Source organism: Molothrus ater, chromosome Z (assembly GCF_012460135.2).
Source record: "Molothrus ater isolate BHLD 08-10-18 breed brown headed cowbird chromosome Z, BPBGC_Mater_1.1, whole genome shotgun sequence".
NCBI lineage: Eukaryota > Metazoa > Chordata > Aves > Passeriformes > Icteridae > Molothrus > Molothrus ater.
In genome coordinates, this window is record NC_050511.2 from 22384399 (window position 1) to 22409406 (window position 25008).

Sequence of the window (25008 nt, forward strand, 5' to 3'; positions counted from 1 at the left end):
TGAGCTATTGTTCTTGTGAATCCATCCATTTTCTCTCAGCCAGACCTGTAATGAAGTTAATACTTACAGGAGGAAAGAATGTATAGGTTCAAAAATCCCATCAAGATTTCTATAGAAACCTATGCAATTAAAGAAGGTGCCTATTTATAGCTACCCATAGATCTGTTTCTAATTAGCTAGTCAGTTAATCAAGTTCTGAATATTTTTCTTTTGTTGTGTTTTGTTCTGAATGTCTTGTAAGTAAAGTGAACAGATCTTGTAAAAATCTGTCTCCTTGGTAAGTACTATCATCAATGTCAAACAAATAAGTAATTTTCCCAGAAATATTTTTAGTTCAATATTATGCCATTTTCTAACCTTTCCTGATTGATGGTTATTATAAGCAAAGAACAGGAAAGCATTAATTGATAGCCCAGTTGCTTTCCCTGGCATTGTTGTGGCCCCTTGGCTTGCCCTGGCATCACCGTAGCTTTGAGAGTTCTCATAATTATTCCATTCAATCCATTTGCTTGTTTTGAATGCTGGCATGTTTTCCCAGTCTGACATTTCATTGCTTTCCAAGACCTGGGAAAAGTGTTGCTGATGCTCCAGACAATTTCTCAGGAGCTTTCCAAAAACTCTTGGATGCAGGTTAGCCACAGCTACTTTAATGTCCAGCTTCTTTATGCAGTGGCTACTAATCTCTGAGTTACTGCTGAAGGAGCAGCTTGGAGTGGCCCAGCTTGAGTCCCTTCTTGTAACACCACAGAGCTGTGCTGTTGGTGATGAAACAGCAGATGAAACAGCAGTTTTCATCTCCTCAGTGGGTTCTAGCCCACTAAAAATCAGCTCCAGATTGTAGTTAGGTTTGCTACCCTCAGCTCAGCCACACAAGTGCTGCAGTGAGCTCCTCTTTTTGAGAAACTGCCAGGAGGGTCGTTGAGCCCCTGACTGGTTTGGAGTCCTGGAACATGGATTGGAGTTGCATACCCTGCTGAAAGAGGTAGGCTTTCAGAGCCTGGTGGCTGGAAGCTGGTAGTTTACTTGTTTATCACTTGTTTCCTGAATCTCAAGGACTTTCTACCTGGCTGGGAATGCTGTCTGATGGCTAGCATGCAGACCTTGTTATTCTTTCATTGTTATGGCTTTGTGTACTGACCTGCTTGCTGAATAAAGGGGTTTCTTTTGCCATAGCTGTTGATTTGTTCCTTCTGCACGTTGGCTTCTCTATCCTCCAGTCACCTGCACAGATAGCAGCAGTCAACTCCAGAGCGTTTAATAATGCTGTTCAACTGGTCTTACCAGCCTTAGCTGAAAGCTGTAAGCATACAGAGAGGCCCTTTTTTCTTTGAAATGGATAGTGGTTTTCTAATTAAATTCCTGTGTTTCTGTGCAGCTGAATGGTTCTCTGGCTGTGAGGAGCCGATGTCTACACAGAGGTGCCTCACAGCAGCGGGTCCTGGCCACACAGACCTGTTTCTCTGAGCACCCAGCATCATATTCATGTGGTGCAACTGAAGCCAGAATGTGCAGCTGTTTGTTTTCCCCTTTGCGGGGAAAGGCCTCAAAGGCAAATATTTAATGAGTCAAGAGAGGCAGGAATATTCCATCTTTCTGTTAATTTAAAACAAAATCAGGTCATCTGGCACAACTCCCTGTCAGAAGCTGTGATGGAGAGGAGGGTGGCTGCTGCCCCTGCGACACTTGGGTGTGTTTCAGTCTGCCTTTCCAGGGCAGCACAAGCCCCTGGTGTGTCTCATGTAAGCTGAATTACTGAAGCAATCAGAGTCTCTTGCTGTACAGCGTGGGAAGAAGGGAGAAGGTCCCTAGGGTGAGGGAATAAGCAGTAATGGCATGAACCAGGAGAGCTGAGGAAAGTGGACTTGTACTCCAAGGGATCTGTAAAGAATTGAGAGAAGGCTCTGGAAGAGTTCAGTCCCTTGTGTTTTAGATTTTATTATATCCCCTGAACCCTGAAATCCAGGCTGAAGGGGTATCAAAAGTCAAAGGTATTAAATGAAGCCAGTGAAAAGTCAGTGCTGCACAGACACAGACGTGCTTATGTGTGCTTTGTGTCCTTTCTAACAGTTTATATATAATGTGTTCTGCTTTTCAGATTCCCTTCTACAAGCAGATGTGCAAGGGTATTCAGGCGGGTGAGATGTGTGAGAAGTTGGTGGGATACTCTGCAGTGTACAAAGTCTGTTTTGGAATGGCCTGTTTCTTCTTTTTATTCTTCTTGTTCACCATCAAAATTAACAACAGCAAAAGTTGCCGAGCATACATTCATAATGGGTGAGTTTTTTATTTGATTGCCTAATTTTAACATCTAACATTTTAACATCTCCACTCTAATTTTAACATCTCTTCACAAATTTGTGCCACGAACTTTCTACTTAGGTGTAGTACTAGGCAGAAAAACCCCCAAAACTCAAAAATCTTCACTTTGCTCTTATTTTTAGAAATAATGTGGTCAAGTGAAAACTAAGTAAAGTGGTAATCAGTCATCAAAGGACAGGTTTTTTTTCCTCGTTACTCTTTAAATAAAGATTTCTTGAGGTACTAAAGCTGAACATGTCTAATTCCTATTACAACCAGATGGTTTCTTTCTCTCATACAGATTCTGGCTTATTAAACTTATAGTTCTGGCAGCAATGTGCTCAGGAGCCTTCTTCATTCCTGATCAGGACACTTTCCTCAATGGTATGTCCTCTTATTTTTGTTAGTCTGCTTCATTCTCTACTATCTTGTGACTGGTTAGAAATCTGAGAAGTCTGATCAACATGAATATTGCCTTGTTTCTTCAAGTAAAGCCTTACAGGCCAGATGCAAAACCAGTGTTTGGGGGGAACACTGTGTGTGCAAACTACATGGTCTTCATGTGAATGTGCAGGGAACAGCATTTTTTTTCTGACCAAGAGCAGGCCAAAGTAGTAGGTAACGATACCACTGCAGCAGTTCTTCAGGAATTCTTGCCAGTTCTTTAAGAAATATGGAACTATAATGGTGCAGAAGGAGCTGTTCACTCAAGAACACAGAGCTGCTTATTAGTTTGGCTTGTGCAGAGTAGCTGTGGCATAGTGCAGCAGTCAGGCTGCACAGTGCAGAAGTGCCAGTGCTCCAGGAGGCACAGTAACTTGCTGGGCACTGCTGGGCACTGGAAACTTGCAGTGCCCTAAAAGAATTTGGGATATTGTTAGTTTTCAGGTTGGGGGTGTACATGCAGTAAAGTAAAATTAGAGTTCTTGAGCCCTGGTACATGTGCTCTGCTGAGGATGCCATATCAGAAGCATTTCCAGTTTTGGAAGGAATGCTGGCACAGCACAGGCATGCTGGTGCTAGCCCAGTACTGAAGTGCCAGCTGGGAGGGGAGTTTATCACAGAAATCTTGTGGGCTAGGAGCAAAAATCCGGGTGATACCAAGATGAGTTTGTTCTCCTACATTTGCAGTAAGTACATCTTGCAGGTCCTTGTAAGCCCTTAAGCTGTTGGGTCTGAACAGGTGATGGGGAATGGGATGGGATCAGTAGAGCAAAGGAGCAGTTGTGTATGCTGCCTGCTTCCACAAAGACTTGCTTGGTTACCTTGTTCTCAACGCCCATCTGCTCTAGCCAGGATGTTTAAAAGGGCAGGAGGGAGGAGTAACATGGGGAAGAGAATAGAGTGGGCAGGCAGACTAAGAGCACAGTACTCTGGGAAACTAAAGTAAAAAACCACTACAAGTAAACCACTGACAGGTATAATTCAGCTTCTTGCTTTTGCTGTTTGGCCCTGGCTCAGTTTGAGGCTCTCTTCCATGTCCTCTCTGAAGCTGTGGCGTGGCTGTATGTGTTTGTCCTTAGGACCCATTCTGTTTGGATTAGAAGTAGATGCAGTACAATGCCTTGTACTCGTGAGCAGGTGAGACTGCCTGTCATCTTTGCAAATGACCCTTGTCATGGTGAAACGTCTTGAGGAACTGATGTGTTTGCAGAAAAGGAGAAACAGAATTTTTCTGTGCTGATTCTCAACAGCAGTCTAATGTAGTCTGGAGATACAGCATAACAAGCTTTCTTTCCCAAACTAGCTTTTGGACTTTTTGGACTTTTCACTCCATAGCTGTATTCTGCAACTCCTGCTAAACCAACCTCTAGTCTGCCCCTGAATTTGAAATTTACAGATGGTTTGGGTATGATATGTTTGTGGGATTTTCTCCCCCCTTTCAAGAAACTAACACTGTCTTTTGGTTGCTTGGTTTTGTTGTGGGTTATTTTTAGAGGGAGAGGGTCATTCTCCCAATTGCTTTTTTTCTTCTTGAAAAATAAAATCTCTTGCCATATTTCCCAAGGAGTTTGTTAATCATGGAGGAGGAAGATTATGTGCAAGCAGTAGGTTTTTGTGGGTTGTAGTGTTAAATCCACCCTGGCTATGCTGATCTTAATTTTGATTGATCCATAAATGTCTGCAGTTTACTGTGGCAGAGGGAGATCAGGAGAGTCTGTTTAATTATTCACTCCATTGGTGATCTGACCTTTCCTACTCTCCCTTTCCCAAATACACATGCCACTTTGTGCCCTGCCTGTTTGTATGTACTTTTTTACAGAATAACTTCATCTGTTTTTTTGTTTTGTATGTTTGAAGAAGCTTGTCAAGTGTATACAATATGTTTAGCAAACCAGACAATGACATTTTTGCTTGCTTTTAAATAATGAGCTTATGATGGAGTAAGAAAAAAAAATCTCTACATCTGCTGCTAATGGAAATGAGCCCTGACTCTTCCATTCTTCCACTTAACTTACACAGGCTTTTTTTCAAAAGGAAAGCACAATGGAAGGAAATGGCTGAATTTTGCTGATGCACTTCCTTGGTCTTTTCTTCACTGCAATCAGTTGCACACCTGGAGTAATTTGTAGGCTGTGTACTGCAGAGCAGCACAAGCTGTATATACAGCTAAAAATTAAAATAGGTATCTGTATTTCCTCAGACACTTCTGATGTTGCATGTAAGAAATCTGTTGTCTAAAACATCCAAGCAGCTACCCAAATGCAGTATATGTAGGTCAACAGTTAAGTACCCAAATAACCTGTCCTAAAACCAGTCAGTGAATATTAAGTGTTTCTTGGGAGTGGCTTGGAACAGCATTTTTGAATAGATAAACCCCACCTTTGTTTTTCTGTGGTACTGGAATCTAGTGGAGAAGAAATTGCCCGTTTTAGTAATGACTGGGTTCCAGTACCTTCAATTTCAGGGTTTAGATTCCTGTGGAAAGCCTTCACACCACCTCCTTTCTGTCAGTCACAAATAAAGGTTTCAGTATTTTCTGTCTTAACATAGCAACTCATAGGTTCCACAAAAATTTTCTAGGTTAGGGAAACCCAGTAGCTGTCCTGACATGATTATATTGAAAATGTAGCAGGTTGCAAGCTGAATTCTTAAGGGAGCTAATCTTGAGTTAACTGAGCTGGCCTTTCATCTGAAATCTCCTGCTATATTTGTGAGCTTGAGATTTTCAACCACATTAACAGCTTCACTGCATAGACAATAAATCCATTTTATCTCAAGGGAAAGGCGTTTGACCTATTTTCTGCCTCTCTGCCTTGCAGCCTGGCGCTATGTAGGAGCAACAGGAGGGTTCCTTTTCATTGCCATTCAGCTCATCCTGCTGGTTGAGTTCGCACACAAGTGGAATAAAAATTGGTATGTGTTGGGAAAGTAGTTATTTCATTAAAATTCTGGACTCCTGACCAATATTTTTCTTGTAACAAAGAATGTAGACGTGTCTTGGATGTAATTTTTGAAAGAAGACACTTGAATCAGAGCTGTTCATATTTGATTCATCTACCTTCTCCTTCTCCAACAGAAATGTTTCCTCATTGCTCACTTCTACTCTGCTGATTTATTCTTACCTGAACTGCTTGGCTTCCACTAAGTAGTAGTGTCTTGGGATGCAAAAATTTCTTACTTTTAAGTTATTATATGCTTTATATGAAAATGCATCTGCTAAGTGGAGTGGTGCAAGAGAATAAAACTGGAGTTGCAGAATGTAATAGTGAAACCGTGTGCAAAGTTGTGAACTGATAAATCCTGCTTTGTCTATGTCAGCTTAATGCACGTCAATTTTCTTTCTCAAATGAAGACTGCTAATTTGTGTTCAGCTTCTTTCTTGTCATATAAATAGGCAAGATTCCTTTATCAACCTGGATATACAATATTTAGGCATTGACTTCGTACATTTTTGGTTCAAGTATATTTTCTATTACTGTCCTAGCCCTTCGCCTCTCATCAAATTAAAATATTTAAATTTTGCTCTCACAGGTATTCTCCTGCCTCCACCTCCACCCTTTCTGTCTAACATTTCCTCCTCTACAAACTCTTGCAGCTCTTTCTTGTTCTAATTAAAATACCCATTTAGAAAGAGTTTTAGCAATCCTTCGGCTTTGATAAATTCCTGTTTCAGGGAGGAAGAGGTGAGAACTCCTTATACCACAGATATTTTTAGTGCTAATTACTGTAGCTGGTTTTTTGTGGATGAAAATATTCCAGCACCAGCATTTAACTTTAGCTCTCTTTACATTAGATATTCTTTTAAAATAAGTCCTGTTTCCACAAAACCACAGGAAAAAAACCCCACTGAAAAGACTTTCCACCTACAAAACAGCCCATTCTTTCAAAACAGCTGTTTTAGTTGCTCCTTTTAAACCCTGGTGGGCTTTGCAAGAGATGTTTGGAAGGTGAAGAAAGGAAAACAACACTTTAGCTGAGGTAGTCCAGTGGTTAGACTCAAATGGAGAGGAGGCTTTTTGAGTGAAAGAGTAGTAAAACTTTCAAGGTAGTACAATGAGCAGAAGAGGGGCTATGCCATGAGCAATAAACCTCTGGTTTCATTGTGTGGAGAGCACCACTCGCTAGCCCAGCCTGGAGTACTTGGAGCTGCTGCTGAGGAAGTATTGAGCTGAGATATGCTGATGGGCTGATCCCAGAGAACTCCTGGGAGTTCTGGGAGTCAGCACTGGGCTATAATTATTATAATTACTGGGCTAAAATTATAATCAGAAGGAACTGATTGAGATAGTACAGAAGATAAACACTGATGCTGAGGAATGTTTCCCTCTGTTTCATGCGTAGGAACCTCGCAAGAGTCTGTGCTGGTGTAGTGACGCACGCGTGCTTCGGGAAAGGAAACACTGTCTTTTGTCTTTGAGGATATGAACTCTTCAGCTGTTAGAATTTTATGTTCTGGGCAAGGGAAGACAAAGATAGGATGCTTGTCTCTCTCTCCGCAGGACTGCAGGTGCAAACCACAAGCAGGTGTGGAATGGCCTGCTTGCCCTGGTGACTCTCACGCTGTACTCCATTGCCGTGGCAGCCCTGGTGCTCATGGCTCTGTTCTACACGCGCCCGGAGGGCTGCCTGCACAACAAGGTGCTGATCGGGGTGAACGGCGGCCTGTGCCTCCTGGTGTCCCTGGTGGCCATTTCGCCCTGCGTCCAGAACCGTGAGTCCCCGCGCCTGCTCTCCTCCTGGGCTTTGGTGCTGCCCCGGTTGTGTGCCCGGAGGCATCAGCCATGTCTGGGCACAAAGTCTTATGATAGTTCAGAGCTGGTGCTGCTCTTGACTTTTTATCTACCTTGTGAAGTGCTGTCGCTCATTGTCAGCCTGACTGCTGAAACTACAGAGGTGTGCGACGTTCTGGGTGTGCCATCAGGCACATAGTGTAGAGAACACCCACCTGCTGATAGCTGCCACTGTGTTGCGAAATTTACCTAGGTCTGGCTGTGGTAGCTCCCAAACTCACTACTGTTTTACTATTTACTTTCAACTTCTTGGGATTTATTGTTTGTAAAGTGTGGGCCTGGTGGAGTCAACAGCAGTATTTTATACTTTGTGTACTCTTAGTATCTTGCATACATTGGGCCTGAAAATAGTAGAGTGACTCCAACAGATATTTTACAGGCAAATAAAATTATTGTGGCAGCTTTTGAAAAGCAGCTGTGTTTGGCAAAAGCACAGAGGTGATTCTTTACTTACACAGGAATCACTAATGCTTTCCTAAAACAGCCTGTAGAACTAAAGGATAGACTTTTCTCTTTATTGGACGGTGGAACTGTATCTAAACTGCCTCAAACACTTACTAACTGCCTTAAGTGAAAAAAAAAAAAGATACTGGTGTGCTGTTCCTTAAAGGATATAAATTTCTTTTTCACTTTGCTAAAGTGTCTACAAAAATAACTAATTTTCCTCACTCTTGTAAAGGCCAGCCCCATTCTGGCTTGCTGCAGTCAGGAGTCATCAGCTGCTATGTCATGTACCTCACTTTCTCAGCACTATCCAGCAAACCACCAGAAACAAGTAAGTTATCTAATGCTTTATGTATGTAAAAATGCCAGTTACTTGTTTTTAAAATTTTAAAAGTTTAGTGGTAATAAAATGGTTATAAAAATAGTAATAAAATTAGAGTAATAAAAATGTGGACAATTAGGATTAGGACAATATGAGACAATAAAAGCAAAGAGTTATGGACAGTCTGGGTATCTTTTTCTGGGCAGCACAAGCCCGAAAAAGGGCACACGTTAACAGATGATTAACCCTTAAAAACAATAATCTGTTGCATATTCATACATCTCATACATGATGCATAAATTCCATTCAAACAAAGGATTCTGTCTGGTCAGTGTCAACTTCTTCCTCTTAATCCTGACTCTTCAGGGCTGAATGAGGCAGGAAGAGGTTAGTTTCCTTCTGATAAGGAAGCAGTAAATTCTTTTTCTCTGAAAGATTTAGGTGTCATGTGGCCGCTATTTCAGTCAGAGTATCTCATTCCTCTCTTTAAAAAAAGTATCTTACATAGCATAGTTTCTATTTTAACATTATGTTATAGCTTAAGAAAATTAATACAGCATAACTTTCTAACATAACACATATAATATTAGTTTTAATAATTGCAAAAAGCCAATCATAAAATACACATTTTTCACAATGTAAATGCTTTTAAACATGTTGTGTATTAAAAGCAAGAATTTAGCAAACCTGGATTAATAGACTCAGGGATATTGAAGTGCTGGGTTTGGTCTTCACGGAAAAAATTGCAAACAGTACCAATAAATCTGTGCAGCCAAGAGACTGTGCAATTGGCACTCTCCCTGGATGTTGAATACTTTGGTCTAGGGGCACTTTACTTACCTTGGGTGAGTTGCATCTGTTGGACCATTTCCTGTGAACAAATTTCCCAAAGTCTTGTAGTCTATTCCTCCTGTGACAAGTACACGTTGTCTTAATACTGAATATGACAAAACACATAATGTGTTAGGTCACATGATAGAAGAGGGTTGGAACAAGTGGCTCTTGGATTCCTCTGGAAGAAGCTGGGTGATCAGCTCCAAAAGTTTACAAGGTCCAGTTAGCATGTGCTGGCCATCAAAGTGGATATTAATATCCACACTTTTTCCTCCTAGAATTAGTCTGCTGGGTAGGCAGCAGACTAATGAAGCAAAAACTTGAGTACCACTTGTGCTTAGTTTTGAGAGGAAATATTCAAAGAAAGGACTTGGAGTTGTGTCTCAGAGTTATGTTGCAGCTGAGATGATGCTGTTCTTCAGCAGAGCTCTTGAACTCCACTTGCCTTTCAGCCACTAGTATTGCAGTTCAGGAGTATGGAACTCACTAGAGTTTGAAGTTCTTGACACAGCAAAACCATATAGCAAGACATTACAGCTCAATTCAAACTTTCCTTTACCCAAATAAATGTCAGATTCCTATGTTAGCATTGGAAGCATTATTTTCACTTAGAGAAGATTTTTCTGGTTTGAGTTAGTACACTCATTCTTTATTATTGCCCAACTTTTAAGTGTTCAATAGCTGAAACAACAATAGCTAGAGGAAAATAAGTCCAATGACAGGAAGGAAAAGTTTATACAGAGACCTCTCAAGAAGAAAGGGGAGAGGTGGGGGAAAAAGTCTGTAATACTTGTGTAGGTACAGATATGCACGTGAGAGTATTCTAGAGTTAGGAAGTAAACCAGACAGTATTTAGGTGTAAAATTTACTTAGGGAACTTTAGCTGTGTTTTGAATTAATATAAAGTCTAATTTAGAAGACATCAAAAGTCTGTCCACAGTGTAAAAAGAAGAAGGTGAAGAAAGTAATTTGTGGAATTAAATCATATGCCTTGTGTTGCTTCATATAACTTGCCACAGACAAAGTCTTCAGCAGTTAAGTGAATGTTCTAATTCTTCTTGTATATATTGCAAGTGTGGTTATTGCATTTGTTAGAGTATGCATCAAGCACACTCTCAGACCTCCTTGTCTTCCCATGCCTGAGAATTTTCACAGTTGTCATCTGCTCTCAGAGGTGCTCCTTCTTTGCCTGTGTGTGTGATAAGGACTCCAGGTTTGCTTATCAGCTTTCACAGTGGCATGTGCCAGAGAATGTGTGAGGGGCTGGTACTTACGGTGGGGTCCCAGCCCTGTTACTCAGGTTTGCCATGAACTTACCTAACATTGATTTGACTGAGAACAGGGCAACTACAAACCACCTTTTTTTACTGTGTATGGATTTCATAGTTGTCCTCAAGGCACCCTTGCTGTCAAAGAGATTTTTGGTCTGAGGTCTGTACTGTCTTGGTCTTATATAGTTTTGTAGCCTTGGGTGAAGTGTTGGCAGACTTCCAACTTCCTATTTCTTAGGTCACAAAACAGTTGTTTTTTCCCTTGTTTGTCTGTTCTGGTCAGACAGGAAATTTTAGTACCCTACTAAGCTGCATTTTTTGTTTTGTCTGAAACACAGAGTCTGCTAGGCCAGATTTACCCATTTTTCCTTCGTGATCTTTCTAAGAACTAGACAGAAACAGCTGAAGTTTATCTACCTACTGTCAGATAATAAAAATTCAGTTAAAGCCTTCAGTCTGAAGACTGCTTTAAAATGGAATGAAATGAGCTCTGCAAACTAGTTTTATTTTGTTTGTTTGTGAAGTCCTGGACGAAAACAACCGGAATATCACAATCTGTGTACCTGAATTCAGTCAAGGCCTGCACAGAGATGAAAACCTGGTTACTGGCTTGGGTACTACGATTCTGTTTGGCTGCATTTTATATTCTTGGTAAGTCTGGGAGTTTGCAGTTACCTTTCTGTAAATTCAATGTTGTGGTCCAAAGAGTGAAGGCTTATAGCATGCCTTATAGCATGAAAAGTCACAGAGAAGTGTGGAATAAAGCTGAGCTGGAAGGTTTGTATTTTCCTCAGCTTCAGAATTTTAGGTGTTTTAGCTAAAAATCTTCAACAAGATAATACAACTTTTGAAATAAATATATTTCATTAAAATCAAATAGGGCAATTTATCTAGAGGCAAAGAAATTCCACCTGTCTGTGATCCCAAGTAATCTCATTGTTAAACTCTAAAACTCTATACAGTTACATTCACCTGAAAAATCTATCTGAAATTTTCGTAGCCTCCTGACAGAGGCTATGACTGTCCTTGAAGGTCTTTAAAACAAATAAACTGTTGGGAGGGTTTAAGGCGTCCTTTGAAAAAATGATGACCACAGTATTGCCATCAGGATTTGCCATTGATCTGCTCTAAAAAACCCCTGTGCTGCTCACCTTTGATGCTCATCTTATATTATTGCAGCTCAGTTCAATAAATTAAGTTATGCTCTGGGACAGGGAGTTGCTGGTAATTGAAAGGTGGTGTGTCGTTTATTTTGGCTGTGCAGCCTGCCAGGAGACAGCACCGCCTGTCTGCTGCAGATTTTTGAGCAGGTTCTGCTACTGAATCAGTCCACTTCAAAATTCACATTCAGAAACCCCTTCATATTTTTGTGAAGTGAAAACAAGAGACTTATTCTTCTCTTTATCAAATACACGTGTTCCATTTTGTTCTGATACAAAATAGATAAATATGGATATCATGGATCTAGTTCACATTAGAAGGGCACTTACAGTGCATCAGGGAGGTGTTTTAGCACACAGACAATATTAATGTAGCCTGCCACTGAACTGTACCATGTAGCTGGGGAGGTAAGAATACCTTCAAGGGGGGGTGTTTTGAAGCATTGCTTGCCAAGGCTCAGTGTGTACACCAAGGCCTTCCTGTGGGTAACAGGAAGTTTGCATTTCACATCCTAAAAGAGCAGGACAGGGGAGGAAGTGTTTTCTATCAGAAGAAATTAGAAAGGATTCCCCCACAGATAATAGCAGTCATGCAAGAAAGTAATTTCTAGGAACTGGTACACTGACAACAGTGGCTGGTAATTTACTTTTGAAAATTGACTGCCAGAGACCTGTGAGTTTGCTGGCAAAGCCTTTACAGAAATGTTGAGCCAAAGTGATGGCTGTGAACTGAGTATAAATGCACTGGTTGTGCACAGCAGGGGAGATCTGTTCTGGCTTGCAAACTGGAGCACTTAGATTTTGCTGCTGTCAGATGGTGAATTCATCACCTTTCTGGAGTGACCTACTTTTAAGTTCATGATTCAGTCTGAGCTGGCCAGTGGCCATCTGCTAGGTTGGTTTCTACCTAGTGCAGGACAAACTTCTCACACACTTAGTGCTTGATGATAGCATCCAGGCAAATGCTTGGCTGAGACATGGGAGTTGACTATTTATGTTTGCTGTGATGTTCAAGAGTTCCCCTGTTGGGGCTATAGTTATGCCCAGGGCTTTGACACTGTCTTCTTTCCTCCTAGTTTGACCTCAACAACACGTGCAAGCTCAGAGGCACTGAGAGGAATATATGCAACAGCTGAAACTGAAGTGAGTTCTTGCTTCTTCACACAGGCTTTTTGTGTAGACTTGTCCCCATGCTTTTATTGCTGTTGTTTTTGTGGCCAGTAATCTGAAAAGAGAAGCTGTTCTTGGTAGCATGTATGCTATGTGCCTCTGGGTATGGACTCATCAAAACATTTATCCACATTGGCCTTTCTGTAGGTCTCGTTGGTCATGGAGGTGCCTTTATGCACTGAAACTATTTTCTACTCTTGAAGTTTATTCAGCATCCTGCAGACTTCCTGTACGTCTTGTGTTCGACATGAGCTCATGTCCTCTCATTTAAGGGAAAAGTGTGCTGGAAAGCTACCAGAAGAAAAAGTGGAGGAGTTCTTGAACGTTTTCAGTCCTGTTTGCCTTTGTTCTCATAGCAACTAAGATCCCAAGTTCTTATCTCTTATTTTTATTTCCATATATAGGTAGTTCCTTTCTTTTTGCCTATAATTTAATCTCTGATTGTATTTCTTGTCCCTGTTTCAGCTCTACAAGTTTCTTTGTTCCACCTACCTGTTACTTTGACTTCCTTGTCCTGGGTACACTGAGAAAACTCTGGGAAATCAGTGGGGTTTTGCTAAGTAACAGTTTCCCCTTGCTTAGGCTTGCTAGTGATGCTCTTCAAATATATGTGTGTGTTTGGAAGATAAGTCTCCACCCCTAGCTCTCTCTGCACTGGTGTTACTTGCATCTGCAGTTTTAGCTTCTATTTCACAAGTCTTTAATCAGAGTGTGAGAGTTCAAAAACGCAGAGGTATCTGCTGAGGCCTTTGGTGTTTGCAGTAGCTGGGCATGGGGAATCACAAGGCATTCCAGTGTGGGAGTGCCAGGGTGCCGGGGCACTGCCCTGTGGCAGGATGCTGTGGCTGGACAGGGCTCCAGTGCCAGCCCAGCCCTTGCTGCCCACTGGGCATGGAGCACAGACCTGGCATGGCCTGCCTTAGGCGGGTCCTGGCAGGGCCTCTGCCTTCCCACCCCGTGCTGAGGGACAGGACAGGGAGCACTGCAGAGAAAACAGCCACCCTTTGTGCCCCTGCACCTCCTCTGCCAGCTGTAGGAGGCTCTGCCAGAGGTGTGGCTCTGTGCCCTGTTGAGTAGCAGTGGGAAGGCTGGGACCTGTGGCATGGATTTGGGATGTGGCCCCTCACTGGGAAGGTCCATCTCGTCAGCCAGAGTACTTGCCCACTGGATTAGTTCTGGATTTTTGGGTTTTAAATAGTGTAGAAGAGCCACTAAATGTAAATACAAAGAAAGGACTGCTGAAGAGCAAAGAGCTGCACTCTGATTGCCTCCAGCCCAGAGAGGGTTTGTCAACTCTGCTGGAGGCAGCTGTGTTAGGGGTTAGAGTGGGTGTGCCAGCATTGCTAATTCCAGTCTATACCAGGACTACATTACAACTGGCTAAAATGTTGAAGGGAACCCCCGTGCTTGCTTCAGAATGTGAGTACAGCCCCAGCATAAGGCAGGCTGGCACTGCAGGTGAGACCTGGCACAACAAGAGTAGAAAGAGGTAGAGAATAAGGAGTTTACATAAAGTCTCAGGCAGTCTTTTGAGAAAGAATAAACTTTTTGGCTTTTCCTGAGTTTGTGAACCCACTGAGTACAGGTAATCAGGGATATGTGGAGCAAACCTCGCAGTGAACCTCCCACTTGATGTTTCTGCTGGATATTTTACTTTAAAAACCTGTTGTCTGGGAAAGCACACAACCAGTCCCTGCAACAGGGAGTAAACTAAAACATAAAGTTTAGAAGTGCAAAGCATAAATATTTATTCAATGTGGTTTTATACAAGGGTCTTCTACCCTTCAGGCATTCAGGGGCAGCATGATTTGACTAATCAGTGGCACCCACAGCATCATTACTAATCCTGATAAAACTTTGCAAAGCAGCTATATTTCTGCAGCAGTCTTGCTGCTCGTCTGTTGATCCAGACATCCTTTAAGTCAGTCTTGAGACAGCTACTTATCTGTGATGCTGCTATGGTTTCAAAGGTGTTTTAGAGGCCCTAGGATGCTGGCCTTACCTTGGCTGTCCAGGGCCATGTTTTATCCTTCATGGACAGCTCTAAGTTTCCAAGAAGCAATGTCCTTATTTCCAGGGCTGGGCAGTCCTTTAGTTTGTTTTACTTAAGCATGAACAATACCAAAGTCTCCAGTAAAATTCCAGTGCCTCATTACATTGTACAGTATGCTGTGAACTAATACAAGTAAACAAGGTTAATACACTTTCATAGTATAAAGACTGATTAATGTAATAGGAAAGTGAATTTTCCTAACAGGGTTCATTGTCTTAATCAGACCACAAGCAAAAGAAATCCCAAAGAAGTATACTGTGAGTACAAATAATACTTGTAATGCACTACAGGAAGTGCTGACTTTTACCATAGTCTGGTGCAGGAAATACTCTTATATTTGTTTATTTCATGGTCAGTGCCTTTTCTCCATTTACATTACCATTCAACACAGTGTAAATTTCAGCTTTTCTTTCTCCATCAGGTTAAAAAAAAAGGAGATCTTCATTTAAATAAAATAGTAAAACCAGGTTTCTGCTTTTATTAATTCTTCTTGTGCTCATTCTGGCTCTATTTCAGCAAAATCTTGCAAAGAGAAGTAGGTACATTTCACACTGTGTGAATAATAAGTTGTAATTTCCAACTTATGTATAATGAACTTTAAAAGTTCATTATACTTTCATCTTAGTACAGAAATGTCCTAAAAAGCACTTGTATACACATCTAAATAGATAAGTCCTCTAAATATGAATGTGCTTTATTGTAGCTGTTCCACCATTTTGTCATAATTATTTGAATCTGTGTTGGACCTAGAGCTATGTAAAATGGGTAGAGTAATTTTTAAAGACTGGCTTGTTTCTTCAAATTTACTGAGCAGGTTTTTCTTTGGAATTGCTTGGCAATTGCTGTTCTGAGCTACTGAGCAAATCCTAATTTAAGTTTTGTCCCGGCTGGAAATACAAACCAGACTTTTCTAAATTAGTGTCTGTAGTTTAGACATAACAGACCTTCCTTCCCCAGCTGTTCTGCTTTGCTGTAGCACAGGTTCTTACCCCCTTCCTGTTGTCTGTTCCACAGGTAGCTCGTTGCTGCTTTTGCTGTGTACCTGACGGAGACGGTAATTATGTTTTCTCTGCACAATTTACCATATTTGTGGCTTGTGGACCAAAGCCACAAAGAGAGTAAGGACACAGCTGTGGATGGAGAGCTGCTCGTACCCTCATTCAATAGAGTACTGAATGCAAACTGAAGCAGATGAAGTGCTCCAAGTTAGGCTACAGAGAGAAAGAAGCAAGAGATGTCACAACACCATTTCAAAAATACTCGGACTACTAGGCTAGTTAATAATTCTTTAAAGTACTTTTCATTCCTGCAACATACAAAGAGTAATCTCTGTTTTTGGCATGCCTGTGAGTGTAACTGGCTGCTGGACTTCTGGCTCAGCAGCTCTGCAGGGACTGCAGTTGAAGAGTGAGATAGGAAGGGAGTGTCCTATTTGCAGACCTGGTACAATCAGGTTTATCAGCTTGGACTTGCCAGAAAAATATTGCACAGGTAGAGCAATTTAACTGCTCTCAATGGTCAAAATCTACTCAGTAAACCAGGAAGCTGTTACAAGGCAGAATTTCAGTTTTAGTCCAGTTTTTCACTCAGGGTTTAGGCCCATGCCCTGTGGATGAGAAAATGTTCAAGTGTTACTCTGTGTCAGTCACACTTTCCCAAATCACACTGTTGATGTTTTGCTGTGTTCTCTGTGAAGCCAGCGGCTGTTTTCAGTTCTCATTAAATTTGCAAAACTTTCTTGTTCCCGTCTCTTACAGCTGACGCTGAAGAGCATGTTGAGAAAAGGGGAGGCCAGACTGTGGTTTATGATGAGAAGAAGGGCACAGTGTACAGTTATGCCTACTTCCACTTTGTTTTCTTCCTGGCTTCTCTCTATGTGATGATGACAGTAACTCATTGGTTCCAGTAAGTGTATTTCTTTAATGTGTTTCTTTAATGCCAACAAATTAACATCTCTCTGTGCTGAGAGGGAAGATGTGAAGGGGAAGTTCTGCTGTGTGGGTGTGTGGGTGTTTCCAATCCTTGTGGTAGAAGTTTGAAGAGACATTACAAGTCTTTCTTGGGAATTCTCGAGCAAGATCTTGCTCTATAAAGGGCTGCTCTCCCTTGCTTCATCCATGGTTTAACTAGTTAAAGTCTTTTGTGTCATTATGTATTTTTTTTCCCTTAACAGTTATGAAAGTGCTCAGATTGAAAAATTCTTCACTGGAACCTGGTCTATCTTCTGGATTAAGATGGTCTCCTGTTGGGTTTGTGTCTGTCTGTACTTATGGACTCTTATTGCTCCACTCTGTTGCCCAACCAGAGAGTTCTCAGTGTGAACAGTCTAAAGGTCATTTAAAGTTTTTCTCTTTTTGGTTTTTTTTCTCTTTTTTTTTGGAATGAGGAAACACCAATTACCCACTTATCATAATGTAACAGTTATTACCTTTTTAGTCAGACTAAACAAATGATTGAAGACTTTTTTACCATTTTTTATTATCATGAACAAGCATTGCCTAAGGGAACAAATCTGTTTTGAAACTTTACAATGCTTATGTGTGGTGTGTAGAATACACAGTTATTGCATAAACTGGAATAAGTGAAGTACTCTTCAAATAACTGGCAATCTTTCTCTGGCTTCATTGACAAGAAAAGAAATACTCATGGTGCAGATGGTATCTTCTTACTTCCCAGGAATGTTTGGTATCTTCCAGCAAATATGCATTAATTCCTTTTTATACTCTTTCATTAACTATTTCTTTTACAGTTTGCAGTGATGATTTGGACTGCTGTTTTGTACAGCATATAATTCTTGTAAGTAGTATCCAGATATTTTTTTTTCCAAAACCATATCTAAAAACTTGTGTAGAAATAAGAGAATATATAAAATTTGACTGCCAAAGCATCTACTAAAAGTTGTTTATCTAAGTATTAAATATATTAAGTTATTTTATACCTAGATTGAGAAAGGAATGTACCAATGATAGTAAAGTATTTATTCTATTATTACTTTAAAGGCACTTCGATGCAATTCAGATTTAGCCCAATTAATAACTGAAGGGGAGTTCTACACACAAATTCTCAAACTGAATTTTGTCCAATTTTGCTTTGCCAGGTCACTCAAAAGTTGAGTGTACTGCATGGGGATGTAAGATAAGGTACATTCTTTATTTACATCGTTTGCTGTTGAGAAAATGATAGTTAGGGAGCACTGCCTGTTGCTGTTAAATTTAAAAGTGGGGTGCTCATTTACTTCTCTGCCCTGCTGTTTCCAACTTGTCTCTAAAGGTCTCCCAAGTCTTCAGTTATGTTTTCATGACTAGTTTTATAATATTTTAGATGCATTGATGGTCAGAAAAGGACTATAGTGTGTCATCATCTTTTCTGCTTGTGTGTTTGTTGGAAAGTATTTCTTCTAACTGCTATATTTTTATACTCCTCTGTTGGTACTGCTTTTGCTGTTGGTATGGGAGCCAGCCAATGTATTAATGGAGACAGAAATACTCTTGTAGATCTTCTATTCCAAACACTGGAGTAAGCAGTCAGAAAAGCAAAACCAGAAGACACAAATGCAACAAGCAGCTGCCTTAACACAAATGACTTGACAATATTAAACACTACCTTGTCACCTTTTTTTAAATTAATTTAAGCAGATGATTTGGTGGTAAAACAACAGCTCAAATGCCTTGAATGCTGAAAAAGGTTGAACCCCCATATTTATCTGCATTCTGGTGGGATGAATTTATGACTTGAGCTAGTCCTGGTGGTTTTTGTCTTCTCTCACCCAACATGAATATTCACACACATGTACAGTGTAAAATATCAACCAATTAGCAGCTCTCCTTTTTAAAAAAAATATGATTGAGCCTTAAATCTTCATCCACTGCTTTCTGCAAGTCAAAGAAAAGCACAACCTGGATGCCAATGGGTTGGCTGAAAGATTTGCATGCCTTAGTTGTTCTGTTGTAATAATTAATGGCTAATGCCCACCTGGTGAGTAATCTTAACATATTGGTTCTTGATTCTCGTCTTGTTTTCATTGCCATTTTTAGCTGCCTTGTTGTTATGGTATCCCAGGGCTTCTGTCATGTTTGGAGCTTCTAGGGATGTGATCTTCCCCACCCTGTGCACTCTTACCTGAAACAAAATCTTCAGGCCTGCAGTCCTGTCTACTTATGCCACCTATCCCAGTGATTAGAGCCTCAAAATACATGTCCTGAGATCTGAGGGAAGGAGGAGCCTGTCCAGCAGTGACTGCCTTGGTGTTCTTATTTGCACCAAGAATTAAAAATAGCAATTGAAGCTGGGCTTTGACACTGAGTTAGAAGAGCAACAAATAGCTCTGGACAGGGAGGCAGGTTTTCCTCTTTCCCTTTGCTTCTGTGGGGAGGTTCTGATCCTGCCAAGAGCACTGCTAGCAAGAACATTTCTGCCTGCATTTAGAGTCTTGCTACACAGATACTTCTGCAGCTGAAGTAGGCCTTTATTAATGCTTTTTCAATCCAGAAGCATTTATTTGTCCAATCTCTAAAAATGAGAGCTTGTAGGCTGTGCAGTGATGACTGATAGTTGTCCCAGCTAACTCACAGCAGCAATTCTGACAAACAGTTTGATCCAGTGCTGTAGTTGTGTGCTACAACTGAAATAGTCCAGGCTCATGCCTTGCCTGATCCTAAGAGACATGCAAGATTTGCCTTCTAGTGCCACAGATGTTGTACTATGAGAAACCAAGCTTGGTTGGGGTTTGTTTTTTTGCTTGTTTGTTTGTTTGGGGGTTTTGTTTAGAATTTTTTTTAATAAATTAGTCATGGTTTTTGTAACAGAACAATCAGGGAAAGGAACTTTATGGAGGGAGGCACACATTATGCCAAGTTACAGGCTGCAAAACCTTTCTGTTGTCTGGCTCTCGGGCATCCCAGTCACAACTGTGGATGATCTTAATACTGATCTTGGTCCTTGGATGCTCTTGTTTACGGAAACACTTATTTTATCTAGTATTTGCATCAGGGCTTTCTGCACCTCCTTATGCTGGTGTTTAGGGAAATAGCACAGAAGAAGCAAGGCTGTAAAAAGAAAGTCCACAGTGAGGCATGGGTCCATTCTTCTTACACAGCACTCACCTCACTGAGCTGCTCCTTCATCCTTCCCTACTACTAACTATTGACCTTAAATGTGTAGATCTGCAGGTGTACACAGAGTGGGAATAGGGCAGTGCCTGTTTACACAGTTTTGCCTACTTTGAGCAAATGCTTGGGGGGGAACCCCCAAAAATAAATAACTTTGAGGGCCTGTGTGTCCATGGTGCCCCAGATCCAGCTCTGGACTTCAGGCCTTTCTAAGGAATCAGTAACTAGTAGCACTTGGGTGTGCAAAGACTCTAGTTCCTCATCAACACAAGGCTTCCTGCTGGCCAGGCAAATGTTACAGCCTTAATGTTTGCTGTAAAATCTGTACTGTGAACTTCCATGTGCAACTACATAATAAAATCCTCGGCTCAGGTCAAGGAATCAGATTCCCAGCCCATAGATTCCAAACAGTTAATGCAAATGGGCTTAAAAAAAAAAAAAAGTTGTTAAGAAGTGCCTTCATACCTACTGCTGTGATAACTATTAATTCAGGTGGCACTAGAACTGGAAAACCTGGACTGAGCCTGTGACTGGGTGGTGCTGCCTTGTAGCTCACGCCAGTGTGTACAAGGCACAATCAGACCTGGAGTGCACATGGAAGACCAAACAATCTGTGCTTGACAAACCTTTGGGGATAAGACTGCTTCAGGTGTTACTGTGCAGTGGAAAATTAAATCGGAAAACTCACAAGTAGCCTGATGCTTTTGTAAATAAATATTTTTTTTACATTTAAGCTGTAAACAGTTAACTTTCTCTCCCCATACCTGAAAGTGCAGGTAACTGTCTGCTGAGGCAGTTCACGGCACAGTGTCTATCCTGCCTTGTATCATGTTTGTTCATTGAATTTGTTCCCAGACGTAAGCAGTGCAGCACTTCCAGCTCCTAGTGGATTTGGGCTGTGAGAAAGCTTACAAAGACAGCAAGACCAGAGAACATGTCCTGTACTAAATTTCCTCTATTTAAATTTGAACTAATGCTATCGTTAATAGACTTTTGAGGAACAGACAGTGTTGACAGAAGTCCTGCTGGGAAGGTGAAACAATTTTATTGGCTTTTTTCTGCTTTGTCAAATTTGCCATCATAAAGTCTACATGGGACTTCACTGCTGCACTATCATCTGAGACTGGAACAATTTTACTTTTCTTTGTGAAGGCAACCAAGAGCCGCAGTCATGACCAGTTCTTGTTTGGGGTAAAATAAGTGGGACAGACTCGGAGAGCAAGTGTCTGAATCCAAGTAACTGGACTCACAAATGAGATGGTAAAACTTTACTAGGCATGTGCGGAAAGCAGATGGGTATGCTCATTTGCTGTTGGCCACATAGTTCATCAAAGTGTACGGACAGCCCTTGCAGCTGAGCTCCACTGCAGTCGCACATTAAAGGTATTGCATGTTTGTGATACTCTCAGCTTTCTCCTTCCAGCATTTCCATGAGGTTCAAACAGCTTCTACATGCCCAGTTAATGTGGTAAATCCTGCCTGGGTTGGGCTGCTTTCCTCTGAAATGCAGAATTCAGTGTTGCTTCTATATGTGTAGTCCAGAGAGAGGGATTATCCCCTCACAGAATCATAAACACTGCATGTCTATTTATTTATTTATTTTGTGTTTTAGCACCTTTTTACAAGTCTATAAGTGCTTTGAGATTATAAATTACGCATGTGTAATAGCTTTGTCAGCTACTGCTGCAGCCATTTCTGGGCTAGAACATTGCTGTTAATGAAGCAACCATTGCACTTGTGAAAAAGCTGGTTTTTAACAGTTCTTTGGCTTTGAATGATGGCGTGAGTAAAATTTGGATACTTAAGATAGTGCTGCTTGAACTTTGGCTAGCAGCCCACAGTATCCTATGGGCATCTCTGAACAGATCAGCGACAGAGTAATCCATTGACTGTTTTTAAACTGCACTGTAAAGATTTTATAAACTACTAGGCTTTTCTCCTAAGTTGATGAAGCAAAATACCACAATACCATACCCTTGTGGCTAGATGAGTTGAGATTATCTACAGGTAAAATTCTGCTCTCATTTTCCTTCTGGGCTTTAGAAGCAATGTCTTTCACTTGGAGGCTATATCTCCTTGTTTTACTTGACTTTTTCTTCTTGGATATGTTTTTTAAAGGCACTGTTAACCTCCTTCATTCCCAGACAACCTGCTGCCTATCAAATGGGATGTCTTTGGTGCTAGAAACTAGCAAAGACCTCTTTGCCAAGTCTTACTGATCCTTTCCTTTTTCATAGCAGGACAGCCTGCAGCATTGAAGCAGAGTCAAGGATCATAGTTTATTACATGGATCAGTTTTTCTCTGTGACAACTGCTTCTTTGTTTTCTGAAGTGGCCTATGAGTTCTTGTGGGAGGGAAACACATAATGAGCACCCTGACATTTTACTTGTGTTTTCAGTTTTGTAAACAGTAGTTAAAATTCAGTGTTTCACATGACTGTACAAGTGAATGCCAGGGGTCAAGTGCTTAGAAAGCTTTAGCTTTTTTACTCAGAATGGGGATACATAGCTTGGGAACTGGTGTTTCTCTGCATTTTCTACATCCTCATGGCAGAGTGCCCAAGTGCCTAGGATGGGGATGTAGACATGCTGTACAGAGTTTGAAGCAGCAACTTTGAGAGACTGGCATGATGACTGCTTTCTAATGCCCAAGGAAATTCTGTAGGTTTCAAGTAGCCCTTAAATCCCATTTGTTCAGGGGTTTTTATCAAATCTGGATTTGATTCTTTCCTCACCTGTTCAATAATGTTGTTTTTAAAAAGTTAGAATTTATATCAGATATAAGCCATGTTGGCTTCCCCACTGCCTGCCAGTCCCTGATAGTTCCCAGTGTGTAGCATACAGACATTTTCACAGACTTGTTCAGAGCCACATTCGTCAGTTTTGAAACCACTCCAGCAGCCCAAAGCTTCCAGGGCTTTTGCTCACCAGAGCTGCAGGGTGCAGCACTGCAGCCATGCTTTTGCCAAAGAAGCCTCAGCATGAAGCCAAGAAGAAAGTGCAAAGCCAAGAATTTTGCAAAACTAAGGGGAAGTAATGGATCACTGGACATACCATAGCTTTAGTTTTCATCTTGCCGATACAAGTCCAGGTGCTTAGATGTCCTTTGGACATCCATGCAAACTTAAAGTGCGGAGAATTAACTTCCAGATGAAATCATTCTACTTGTAATATACAAGCTGGGAAAAGATTTACTGGGAACATATGGGTTCAGTGTCTGCTTTTTGTTCACCACTGATGCGTGGTGTTCAGTCTCATATATGCCGTGTTCAAAAACTGGATGCAAAATAGTTGTCAAAATATAAACACATTTTCTTAATGGTGAGGGGATTTTAATTAGTCTTTTTCAAGGTTCTTAATATCTCAAGGGAACTTTTTGGTGTGTACGTGTGGTTTTATTTTATTAAGCTGTAGCCCAGTGAAGTGGAATTTTGCTAGTTTATTTAACTTTTTTGCAAGTGTTGTGATCTTTAGTAACTGTAACAGTTTGACTTTTAAGGATTGGTAAAGATTCCAGAATTGTAAGATCTTGCTTGTAAAATAGTCAACAGCTTTGCCTTTTTAGCATGTTAATGGTTTTTATGGACACTTCCTTTTGTATACTGAGTGAATGTATTGTTTTAGATTTAATGTTTAATGGACCAATAAAATTTTTCTTACATTTGAAATGAATTGTTGTGATACATTAAATTTTCAAAGTCAGTTCATTCTAGAAGAAACTTATAAAATAATCTAAATAAAAAGTTATGCAGTTACTGAGCCAGTAAAAGTAAATTGGTTGATCTTTTATTTTCACTAAATTTCAGTGTTGTTTAACCAAAAACATGCTGCTCTGTGGAATATTAGAGGCCTTCAATGTCCATGTTGTTTCTGTATTTCTCTGATGTGTGATACTGGATGATGGCAGATTGCACAGATCTGTCTGTGGCATCTGTTCTGTACAATCCAGCTCCCTGAGATGTGTAAGATACCTTTGCAATGCAAACAAAAGATCTTCAAGGCTGTTGTATCACTGAAGCACTGTGCAGCTTTTTGAGATGCAGATCTCTGGAGCTCTGGTGCATGGAGCTGGGAGGGTGTGTGTTTGGGCCAAGGAGGAAGGCAGAGACAGGTTTCAAGGACTGGCACAGTCAAGTGCCTGTGCTCCATAGCCTCCTGCCAGCCTGCCCACCACTGCCCTCACCCAGCATCCTGGCAGGATGTTCCTTCCACACGATTCCAGCCAGAGGGTCTTCAGGAAACAGAAGCACTTGAAATGTATTTGCCATGGTGTTTGGAGCACACAGGAAAGAGTTAACCTTTGTTGAGAGGGTTGATCCTGGTGCAGAAGCTGCAGGATTCTGAACTCCAAAGTAATTACAGCTGCTGCTCCAGCTGAGTGCAGCCCTGCTGTGCAGGCGGTGGGGTCAAGAGTGAGCTACATGTTCAATTTTAAAGATGTGGGATTGCAGCATCTTCACCTACCAGAGACCACACATGGAGATATGTCTGCATTGCACAACAGTCCAGAAAGGAGTTGTGGTGCTAGAGAAGCTTGTTTAAACACTTCTAAATAGGGACTGCACAATCTCTGATGAGAATGTTAGAGGCAGAAGGTTTCCCAAGCCCAGACTGTGATCTTGGGACAAATGTTTGCTACAGCTGGCTTCACTCTTGAGCTTATAGGCTGCCCAGCATTTGGTGTATCCATGTAGCAGACACAGTAAGCTCCAGCATCCCATTGTAAGGTCCCAACAGCACCTTCTGAAATGAAAGTTCTGGCTGTCTGACTTGTGACTTTTATCTGTGGCTGCCAGCACTGCAAGCCCGAAGGTTTTCTGTCAGGGATGGTTAGAGGCTCACAGCTTCACACAGTTACCTTTGGCAACAGCTTGAGAGCCAGAGCCTGTATCTCCTTCCAGCCTCCAGTGCCCATGGACTGGAAGAGAGCCCTGAAACAGGCAAGCTCCATGGTGGTAAGCCAGCTGATAAGGCAAAGGGCCAGCCTTTGCAGCAGGAAAAGACAGGGGCTGAGCAGAGCTTTGAGCCTGGCAAGGGTTTGAAGGCCAAGTGCAGTCATGTTTTCTGATGGAGCTGCTGCCCGTGCTGCAGACACGTCAGGGTGGGCCAGGCCT

At 41.3% G+C, this 25008-nt stretch overlaps 1 protein-coding gene across 1 annotated transcript in view; it reads left to right on the plus strand.

The window, feature by feature from the left end:
* The window catches only part of SERINC5 (serine incorporator 5), a 40784-nt gene extending 17222 nt beyond the window's left edge, over window positions 1-23562 (plus strand). The window contains exons 3-12 of the mRNA XM_036403112.1: window positions 2096-2274; window positions 2600-2682; window positions 5562-5655; window positions 7242-7453; window positions 8212-8307; window positions 10928-11054; window positions 12640-12706; window positions 15801-15840; window positions 16544-16691; window positions 16960-23562. Coding sequence (XP_036259005.1) covers window positions 2096-2274; window positions 2600-2682; window positions 5562-5655; window positions 7242-7453; window positions 8212-8307; window positions 10928-11054; window positions 12640-12706; window positions 15801-15840; window positions 16544-16691; window positions 16960-17107 — 1194 coding nt within the window. The 3' untranslated portion in view covers window positions 17108-23562. The remainder of the gene's footprint in view (window positions 1-2095; window positions 2275-2599; window positions 2683-5561; window positions 5656-7241; window positions 7454-8211; window positions 8308-10927; window positions 11055-12639; window positions 12707-15800; window positions 15841-16543; window positions 16692-16959) is intronic.
* The last annotated feature ends 1446 nt before the right edge of the window (window positions 23563-25008 follow it).